This window comes from Nansenia antarctica (genome assembly GCF_963989245.1).
Source record: "Nansenia antarctica genome assembly, chromosome: 10".
NCBI lineage: Eukaryota > Metazoa > Chordata > Actinopteri > Argentiniformes > Microstomatidae > Nansenia > Nansenia antarctica.
The window spans coordinates 27,895,592-27,906,863 of NC_137680.1; the positions used below are offsets into that span (position 1 = coordinate 27,895,592).

An 11,272-nucleotide genomic window follows, 5' to 3' on the forward strand; every position below is an offset into this window, starting at 1 on the left:
TTTCCTGCTTGGATATGGATATGTCATCGATTCATAGCACCATTGCATGTGTGTTGTGTTGAGAAAATATGCAAGCCTGACGCGCGTTAATGTCCGAAGCATCACATGCGCGCTCATCGAGTATTCAGAACTTTGCATGATAGGGCAAGAGGGTATTTTTTTTAAAGAGTGAATTTGTTTGCTTTCGCCGGCTTGCCTGTTCCAGGTGCAATGCACGCTTCGTTGCAATGGAAATTAATGAATGATTGTTTGTGATTCTTCTTCTTATAACTTCAACTTTATTGTTACAAGGAGATGGATGCTTGAGATATGCTATGTCGTTATGTGGCAAGAAAGGCCTGTTGTTATCAAAATGCAGGCTAAATATGTTGTCTCCTTGCAGGCACGAAAGAGACGATTCTGCCGAAGGAACACAGTTGGGCACCAAAGAACCGGAGACAAGAGTGCACAAATCAAAAAATAATGTGATAGTCGCTGCTACTAACGCTGCTGCACGTCTCGATTTCCTGGAGTTTAAATAGACTACTTAATTTGACCAGATAATTAATTAGACAGTCTATAAGCCTATAAATCAATTCATTCATTCTGAAATCAATAAATCCATACTATATTGCAACAGGAGAACTATCCCTCCCAGACAGAGACTGTTAAACAACAACAGCAGCAGCGGCCAACAACAAATTACCCCATTATTATTATTATTCGTTATTCCCCACCGAATTTCAAAATGGATGGAAGTCTCGGGGAGATGTCCATCCACAGCCACGCCGAGCTCGCGCACAGCCAGGACGGCAGGGCGATGCTGCATTCCCGGGACCTCTCCGCTGCCTTCCCAAGGACCACCCTGGGGGGGCCCCCCTCCATGTCCCTGGAGCCGGAGCACCGGCCCCCGGGCTTCGACCACTCCATGTCGGCTCTGGGCTACGGAGGGGACGCCCCCTCCAGCTGTGGCAGCACGTACACCACCCTGACCCCCCTGCAGCCCTTCGACGACAAGTTCCACCACCACCACCACCACCACCACCCCTGCCTGCCGGTCAGCAACGTCATCGGGAGCTTTACCCTCATGCGCGAGGACGCCCGGGGCCTGGGGACCAACTTCTACAACCCCTACGCGAGCAAGGACCACCTGGGGATGTCGCAGAGCCTCTCGCCGCCCTCGGCGGGGTCGGGTCTGGGCGCTGCGACGACCATGCACGGCTACGGGAGCCTGGGGAACAGCCCCAACGGGAACGGTGCCGCCCAGATGCTCCCGGGAGGCTACGAGGTCCACGGGGGGAACATCTTCTGCAGGCCGCCGTCGGACTTTGGCAGGGAGATGTCGCCCCCGGGGGGGCTGGGGGTGGGGGTGGGGGTGGGGGGGGGCGACTCGTCGTCGGCGATCGGGGGCCACCAGCTGAACAAGATGGAGGTCGTCCACCAGCACGCGCCCGGCCACCACCCTCACATCTACAGCCAGCACTACCAGCACCACCACCACCACCACCACCACCCCGGCCAGCAGGCCTCCTCCAAGGCCGGAGGAGGGGGGGAGCACCACCACCACCCCGGGCTCCACTCCTCCTCCTCCTCCTCCTCCGCCTCGTCCTCGCCCAGCGAGGGCATGCTGCCGAGCTCCCAGGGCGGAGGAGGAGGAGGAGGTGGAGGAGGAGGGGGGGTCGGGGGAGCCGGCGGGGAGGAGATCGACACCAGGGACGTGGCCCAGAGGATCATCAACGAGCTGAAGAGGTACAGCATCCCCCAGGCCATCTTTGCGGAGAGGGTGCTGTGTAGGTCACAGGGCACCCTGTCTGACCTCCTGAGGAACCCCAAGCCCTGGGGCAAGCTCAAGTCTGGCCGGGAGACCTTCAAGAGGATGTCCCGCTGGCTTCAGGAGCCCGAGTTTCAAAGGATGGCATCGCTGCGACTGGAGGGTAAGAGCTCTCTCTCTTTCTGTATCTGTCTCTCGCACACACACACACACACACACGCGCGTGCATGCATGCACGCATATGCATACACACGTGCATGCACACACACATACACAAACATACACACACACACGCGTAGGCACAAACACACACACACACACACACACACACGCTCGCTTGCACGCACACACACACACACACGCACACGCACCGCACACACACACAGACACACACAGACACACACACACACACACACACACACACACACACACACACACACACTTGCTCTTTCTCTCTAGGCCTTAAGTCCATGTTTTTCACCTCGTAAAGGCAACTTTCTAAATCAGTATGCTGCTGAAGTAAGAGGAAGTCAGAGGGAAGAAAGGCTCAAGTTGTCCATATGATATTTTTCCACCAGTTCAAAGATTTGAAGAGCCGGGTCATTATTTGTGCTGTTTCTGTCCGTTTTAGGCCTTGAAACAAATACGTGTTTCGAACTACATTCAACACAAATGGAGAATTTGTGCAAGGGGGGGGGGGGGGCAGTTTTATTCCTTTGTCTATTTGGCTCGAAAAAACAATTTCTATTGATCTGTAGCGTTGACAGAACCATACAAACAGACATGGACATTTGACCAAATGATGAATGCAGAGGTGACATTTTTACAACAGTTGATTTATATCTGCTGGGTACAGGACTGAAACGAGAGCATGATATTTGACGCACAAGAGCATTCGCCCAGATACAACTTCAAAAATCCAAATCTCAACAGTAGAGCCTATTCTGCTATGAACACAAAAAAAAAAAACGGTTGTTGACACCATTAACCTGTGCTTTCACTCACACTTCATGTGAAATCCCTGTATGTCCTAAAATGAATTAAATTATTGTCCAAATGGAGGTATATACAGTATCAAAACAACATTAGGTAAGAAGGTTTCTTCTTGAGAGGCAGAGTGTAATCTGTTAGTTGATATGTGATATTCTTGAGGGATGTGCATGGAAGACCAGGCAGCACAAGGTACAGTGCCTAGTTACAGTGTTGTTACTCCATAGGGACCCCGAACCCATCTGATACATAGAACAAGATACATGTGAACACAGTAATACAAGAAGAGAGAGAGAGAGAGAGTGTGTGTGTGTGTGTGTGTGTGTGTGTGTGTGTGTGTGCGCGTGTGGGTGGGAGTGGGAGTGTGTGGGTGTGTGTGTGGCGCCTGGTGATCTGTTCACTGCAGGGGTCTGTGAGCTGTACGTGTGTGTGAGCTGTACGTGTGTGTGAGCCGTGCGTGTGTGTGAGCAAGCCCAGTTGATCACAGCTTTTCACTATCTGTCAGCAACCCCGACTGATTAAGCTCAAAAGCACAATGGGGTTCATAAGTAATGATTGTGCACTCTTGCAATCCTCTCACAATTATTGATCTTTGATTGTTTAGCTCTCTGAGCACATGTGTACATCCTCTATTCGACAAAATGTTACAACAATCAGACTCAGAGCCCCGGTTACAAGTGATGAATTGTCTTGTTCTGGTTTACAGAAATTCTTTTTATTTTTTTCGTGTGTGTGTGTTCATCTTAAATCCATCCAATCTTCACTTCACAAATTAGCTGCTGTTTCCCTGTCCCTCGTTGGTTTTTTTTCTTTCGTGACAAAACATGACAAAATACTGTAAGTGGATATTTATTTTTGTGTGTAGGATCCTTTTGTCTGTATGGTGGTACAGTTTTGAGGACGTTTCAGCATTCAAGGTCTTCAGCTCAGCGCTCTGAGATCTCTTTTCATGACTCACTGCTCAAAATTCAAAGAGCAGATCAATCATAGTCATAAAAAATTAAGGGCCATACACGTAGGCAGTGTTGTGAGCGTATTATAACATTCGACAATGCTTCTCCCCCCCCCCCCCCCTCCCCTCCCACACAGTCTAAACTTGCAAATTGAGTTCCTCAGAATCAGAATGTTGCGCTTTTATTACGTCTCATTGTACACAAGTACACAAGAGTCCAATTCTTTGGCTTTATTAGCATTGAAGCAGCATTCAGATAACCCCCCCCAAAAAATCACAATAATAATAACTAAAGTGAATAAGTAGGTTGTAGTTCTTGGCCATGCAAAGCCACAATTCTGGACAGCTCGACACTTTTTCTACATAACCTACTTTCTGAGGGGATTGGGGGGGTTTTTTCTTCTTTTTTTCTCTCCGTTGGACAACCCCCTTTTGTTTAATTACAAGCCTCTATTGATTTCCATGGGAACGAGCAGCACGCCCTGCCCACACACACACCTCGGCCCGCACCGACTGATGGAGACTGGAATTAGGATGCACAGAGAGCCGCCGTGTGCTCCCTAGTCTGAAGATAGCTCTCAAGTCTTCACGCCTCAAGTTTTACCATGATCCCGCACCCTTAATGCAGCATCTCTCTCTTTAAAATACACACACCAGGTTCAATTGTGAGAATGGTTTATTTCAAAAAAACATTTTTTTAAATAAATTAATTCCGGTGGTCCTTCTTTTTTTTTACAAAGGCGGTCGGTGTTTACGCTGGAAAGCGTTGCCATAAATGATGGCCCGAATGATATGACGTTGTTGTCGTTGTCATCGTCATCCAGCGATGTTTCTCTACATGCTGAGTAGAGGTGCTTACACACACACACACACACACACACACACACACACACACACACACAGAGGTTATCTGCGTTACCGCAGTATTTTCTTTTCCTTGGGTTGGTGTGTTGGTTAGTTATGCTCTGTGGATTACTGCAACTGTACATGAGATGCGTCTTCAAGCCTGCCGACCTCAGGCTGTGGAGGAGGCAATCAGGCTTCAGTCAGAGTAGAAGGCAGAGAGCAGGATAAGGACCACACAGCGGTGCTTGAACACTTTAAGTCGAGGGGGATCAGGGAATATAACTTTAAAGATGATGGCTGAAGCCCTTGACTAAAGGTCTAAATGAATAAGAAAGGTCAATGCGGTTTATGTGTTGGCTCCAGTGCCTGCGTCACCCCCCCCCCCCCCCCCATCGCCCCCCACCCCCCCAATAATGAAAAACCACAAAGCCCAAGCCACCGCGTGCACGTATGTTCGGTTATCGTAGCGCAAAGGTTGCCAGGGAAACCGTTATGCATATCAAAAATAGTAAACAGCCCAACGTGGCTTTTAACAGCCCAGCACCTCCCAAACAAACAATGTTGTTTTTTTTATATCTGGTTGTTGCAGCTCCCTGTTCTGGAGCTGAAAGGGTTAACCAGCCTCTGTGGGTCGAGGAGTCTGAGCTGCACAGATTTAATCAATAATTTCTATCAGCCCCTGGCCCAAGAAATCAGCAGGGGGTGGGCTGGGGCTGGGGCTAGAGGGGGGGAGGATGGAGGGGGGGGTGGGGGGGTGGGATGGGGAGCGGGGAGCGGGGGGGAGACAAGGAGGGGGTCGACTAGGAGGGGGGTGGAGGTTCAGACGCCGGGGGGTAGGGAAAGGGCTTTCGATCACGTTTCAGCAACACGAGACAGGGGTATACATCATGATTAGGGGCTGTTCCCACGATCATAAGAAGCCTATAGGGGAATATTTATGTCTCCAGGACTAGCCCCAGTGCCACGGATTTATAGCATGGTAATTGCGAGCCTTTTACACATGATTACAGCATAAGGAAGCATTTACTTAATGGTCGGCGTTATGATTGCCAGTGAGGGAGAGAGAGGAGGAAAGGATGGGGTGGAGGGGAGGAGTAGGACACCCTGACTCCTCCAACTACCCATAAATCCACAGTACAGGCGAGCTAGCCACGACTATCACGTTGTTGCTTTCATTACTATGTGTAGCCGTGAGTGTAGAGAGGTATGGGTTATACAGTATACAGTAGCTGACTCCGTTAGTCCTGACATGGTAGGAATATGTAATGGCCGTAAAAAATGTAACAGTTGTTAAAAAAAATACATATTTATTTTAGTTGTGCGGATATTGACACGTTTTTGACATCTCGGGCCTGTTCAGATTTTAATGAGACGTGGTTCGATAACTCTCAGATATGCAAATGATCTCCAGATGCCTAAAAGCTAACAAGTCTTGTAATCTCAAGTTGACACGAGGGGAGTGCATCCCAGAGCCAAATATTTCCTTCCGATAATGACTTGGAGCGAACGCTCGGTGCCCTGAGAATTCCAGCTGTATTTTCTTGATTTTTTAATAGAATGCATAAGGTTGAGGTACATGCAACTGTATTTCGAAGTAATCACAGCCACAGGCCTTGAAATGAAATACAATTGCCATAGTTATGATAGCGCTGGACAAGGCAGCACAGCAGTGAGGTGATAGTGATGTATCTAAATGCTCCAATATCCCAATGATAAAGAGATTTGTAAATTGTCTCTAAATGTTTACCTTTTAAATAAAGTCTTACACAGGCAATTATAGTACCGAACCAGAGTGTGTTGAACATCTCAACATCCCCCTTTGAGATGTGTGCGTGTGTGTTTGTGTGTGTGTGTGTGTGTGTGTGTGCGCGTTTGTGTGTGTGTGTGTGTGTGTGTGTGTGTGTGTGTGTGTGTCACTGCTTACGCTTTAGAAAGACGTTCTTCACTATCAGCAAAAAAACAAGAAAAAAAACAACCACCACACACTGCTGATTGAGACGTCTTAAAAGTGTGCATTTAGGTAATTACCAGAGCCGCCCAGATATGTTTTAGTCCACTTAAGGCTTCTAAACACTCTGGGCACTGCACACTCGGCTTGTTTCACTCACCTCTGACGTAACCTATTTAATAGAAAATAAATTAGTTCCCCCTAAAGTGATTATCACTCACTCTCTGTGCCTCATGTAAATGACTTTTATGAGAAACTAATGATGTTGGAGTGTCCACTACAGCAAGGAAGACGGGGAGATAAGGGCGACAGGCAGAAAGAGAGAGAGGGGGGGGAGGAGGGGGGGAGTTGGACATGAGAAAGGTCTAGTATACAAAAGCTAAGGTGGGCGTTGTGCTTCCTGTACACATATGTTAATCAAGGTTAAAGGTTTAAAGGTGAAAGGTCATGAGAGATAGAGCATATACACTATCGTATGTATCATTATGTTAAACCTTTTGTCTGAGCCTGTAATGGATTTCAGCACAGAATGTTCCCAAACGTTGTGCAAATATTTATCTTCCTCAGCCCTGCAAAAATGTTAACATTGAACAAAAACTCAAACTTCTACAGGGTCATTTCAAATGACTGGATTTCTCAGGGACATACAGCAGTGTGTTATTCATTGGGAAGGGTTCAAGGTTGCATTGTCTGCAGTATGCGGTTTGTGTGTGTGTGGCCCTGGGTTGCTAGTGAATTGTTGAACGCCATTATTTAGCAAATATATAGTCCTGTATGCCATTGTGACTCATACATGAGGATTTGAACTGAAAACTGGATTCAATGTTACTCAATATATATATGTATTTTTTTTTTACAATTGTTGAATTGAAAAACCTATTATACAATAGGCTAAAATAACACAATGCTGACAGCCATTCGGGTAGGCAGTGTAACTGAAATGAGTACTTGACACAATGCTGCATGTCTGCCACTCAGCAGCACACAGACCTCAATAAAGGTCTTTGGTGCCAAGAGGAAGCAACAAATTAGGCAGGATAATCCCATAATATCCCATGAATACATACACAGCGTTTGATGATAGGATGAACCAGATAAACACCTAGTTATTTCATTCATATTGTTTAAAATGTTTTCTTATTTTTATCTAGAGAGTATAATGCCCATGGCACCAGACTTAGTAGTTGTAGACAGCAGGCCTAGCTAGTAGCTACAGTAGCTGCATGCTAATGTGGGACAGCTGGATGTCTTTACTCTGAGTCCTTGTGGGATAGAAATCCACTCTACCAAAACGTGCAGAAAAACAAGTTGCTGATTCTTCTCTTTTAGCTAATCAAAGTTGCTGCCGTAATCTGTTTCTTTCGAACAAATCCACTTTCTCCCAGCTAATCCATTTGTCCTAGTTAGCCCGGTACGCTCTTTTATATACGCTAAGCTAACCCATTTCTCCCCTCCACTTTTTCCCTCCCAAACAGCCTGCAAGAGGAAGGAGCAGGAACAGAATAAACTGGAGCGGAACCAGGGCCCGAAGCGCACCAGGCTGGTGTTCACGGACCTCCAGAGGCGCACGCTCCTGGCTATCTTCAGGGAGAACCACCGGCCCGCCAAAGACCTGCAGATCACCATCTCCCAGCAGCTGGGGCTGGAGCTCTCCACGGTCAGCAACTTCTTCATGAACGCCCGGCGCCGGAACATCAGCAAGTGGGCAGAGGAGGGCCGCCCGTCCTCCACAGGCTCCTCGGGCTCCGGCGTGTCCTCCTCCGCTGTGTCCTGCAGCACGGCCTGATGGGAAAGAAGAGGAGGCGGCGTGGCCCTGGCGGGGGGGCGGTGAGGGAGCAGGGGGCACATGGACTGGTCGAGGCAGAGATCAGAGGTCATCATGTACTCCTTGTTATCAGGAGGAGTGAGGGAGGGAAGTTGGCTAATATAATATGTTTTTTCTGAAGAAGTATCCCAAAGCATTTCCAAACCAAAGTTGATCGCTCCTTTGAGTGACAGGGGGGGGGGGGGTGATAGCCAGAATGATATTATCGTTAACGAAAGCCTGATTTGTATGGTTTAAAGGGTGCAAAGTTGATTTGACTTTTTTCGAGGTTCGCAGTGAACAGCCGTGACTTCTACATCCACATATTTACATCGCGTTAGTTTCGGTTATGGTTAGGTAATGGTTATGAGGATAATAATCAGAATGTTTTATTTACCTCACGGAAATGAGAAATCAAGGGGTTTCGTAGATTAAACCATTTAGGATAACACCTGCTGTAACTACAGATCTTTGTTAGGCTTTTTCCTCCATCTTCTAAGGTCTTATTTCTCTTGGAGGAATAAAGACAAACGTTGATGAGAATAAGATGCAGATAGCTCCATCGCATACGTGTTTTTAGAGGAATCTAGTCCCCCCCCCCCCTTATCTCAGCATGTGTTTCCATTCAACGTGGTGACCGGGACTGCAGAGGTGTTCCAAGTTCCAAGTTCCAAGTTCCAAGTCTGGATTATCAGGAGGTTGTCGAACACTCCTTGGTTCTTCTTTTTTTCAATCATCTCGAGAACCTTGACCATCCCTTCACATTTCTTGACAATGGTTTCGCCTTGAACGAATCAGAGTTTTCAAGAGGGAACCAAAGTGGTATCTCACTTTAAATCGGGACAGATTCAGTCAATTTCGAGGGATGCCCAATCCGAGACTTTTTGGTGCAACCTTCCAGCTTTAAGACACTGACTGACCTGCCAATCACAAGCCGTGTAGCCATTTTGACCAGAAAAACAAAAAAACAACAACATCAACAACAACCTTTGAACACAATGGACATGAACGAATGATGTACACGTGACACAATGTACAGTGATGTCGTGATCTTTTTTTCCACTCGTTTGAAAACACATAACTGAACTCACCTCTGCTCCATTGCAAAATCTTTTTTTACAGACGACTAGAAAATGGAGGAATTTGACTCTTTCAGCCCTTTTGTACAGATTTCAAGCACATTGCTGTATTTATAGAGATACGTCGAGAGTGCGGGTTGTCATTTCAGTCCGGCTACATACAAGGTCGCTTTTGTTCCATAAGGGACATGAGGGTTTTAACATATCCAGTTTGATTGGAGTCAGAGGTTAAAATTACAATTGCTGAACCGATCAATGTATTTATTACTGCATTTGTGTATTTATTGTTTTTGTTTTTTTCCTTCTCTTCTCTCTATTTATTGATTTGGTTATTTATTTATGCTATCTATATACTGTAAGTATTTATTTAACGATGCTTTGTATGTCTGTGTGAAACTGAAGATGTTTTCTGATGGGCACTTTTAGCTGTAGAACCCCATCGTAATACCAAAGATTAAGATTGTCCTCCCTGAATGTACGGCCTAACCCCGTCCCTCTCCCCATACTCCTAGTGATGTTACGTATCTCTTCTCTCTCTCTCTCTCTCTCTCTCTCTCTCTCTCTCTCTCTCTCTCTCTCTCTCTCTCTCTCTAAGGCCTGGCCTTTGTTTTTTGTAGAATAATGGGGATTTCTTTACTCTTGGCAAATGTCTCTGCGGTCTGCTCTTACGCCAAGACCACGCTTGTTTGAATGTTGTGGTAATAACATGGCATCCCATAAGGCCACAGGTTGCTTGTAAAAAAATGTGTTCAAACACCATTCAGCAGCAGTGTGTGGAGTGTCCAGGGAAGCTCTTACAGAGCACCTAAAGCTCTTAAGTACGGATCCTTGGAGACCACATGGAAACATGCATACTGTGCATCAGTCTGGGGATGGCATAATAGTGACTCCAACCCCTCCTCTCCTCCTCTCCACCCCCGACCCCCTGCCCCCCCCCCTCCTGCAGTGCAGACACTTCTGTGTTCGTCCTGCCTAATGTGATCTCACCACCCTCTCTCCAGACTCATCCCTTCTGCCAGTTCTCTCAGTCACATTTATAAAACGTCCTTGAGGGCGGCTTTCTAGGTTTTTGGTTTCGTCAGGTACTGGTTGTGGCGCTCGCTTGGCCATTTCTGCCCCCCCCCCCCGCCCTATCTCTGTGTGTCTTTAACCTTCGGAAGGGCATGGTGTGGGGGCCCCCTTCACAGTGGGCACTTGAAAGACAGGCGGTCATGAAAGAGGCCATCGACTTTTTCTGCAGACTTCAAAGAGGAGTCTTTTTTCATCCGTCTCCTCTCTGTCTTTTTCCGTATCTGGTCTGGGGTCTGCTCTTGGCCAGACCTGTGGGCTTTAGGGCCATTCAGAGGGGGCGGGGGAGATCAGAGAGGTGGCTGAAACACCCAGAACAGGGGGGCGATGTTTTGGAAATGGGGTTGGGGGGGGTTGTGGGGTGGGGGCTGGATGTTAGGGGCAGGGAGTAGAATTAAAGTTTAATGAGCAACAATTGTAAGCATGCTGTGAGCCAAGGAGGGGGAGGTCTGGTCCAGGGAGAAATGAAAACCCCAACCTGTTTTGATGCTCTTTTTTGTTCCTTCTTCTGATCACTGTCGCTGTTGTTCTATCGAAGGCAACGGGGCGTCTTTTCCGTTTTGTTTAGTTTGTTTGCGCTTTAGATTGCGAGTCTAGCCCAACATGGGGAAATACTTTGTGTATCTACTCACTGTCTGCACTGTGTCAACGAAGGGGTATCTCTCCTTTGTATGGAGTTAGATATGTTAGATATTGCAGGTGATGTGTGTCACAGATTTAGTCTGTGGCGCCCCCTAGTGGACCACAGAGGCACTGGAGCCTGAATTAAAAACAAGGCCATTGAAGAAGCTGTTGATATGAATGATATGTTTGTTGAAAGTAAGAGAGCAGACTG

General features: G+C 47.2%; 1 protein-coding gene across 1 annotated transcript; it reads left to right on the forward strand.

Annotated features, from left to right (window-relative positions):
• Nucleotides 1-727: 727 nt before the first annotated feature.
• onecutl (one cut domain, family member, like) lies at nt 728-8,272 on the forward strand (the record flags this gene model as incomplete). The annotated part of the gene is made up of 2 exons (XM_080540404.1): nt 728-1,913; nt 7,962-8,272. 2 exons carry the CDS (start codon nt 728-730, stop codon nt 8,270-8,272), a joined length of 1,497 nt encoding a protein of 498 aa, XP_080396530.1.
• Between the last annotated feature and the right edge of the window lie 3,000 nt (nt 8,273-11,272).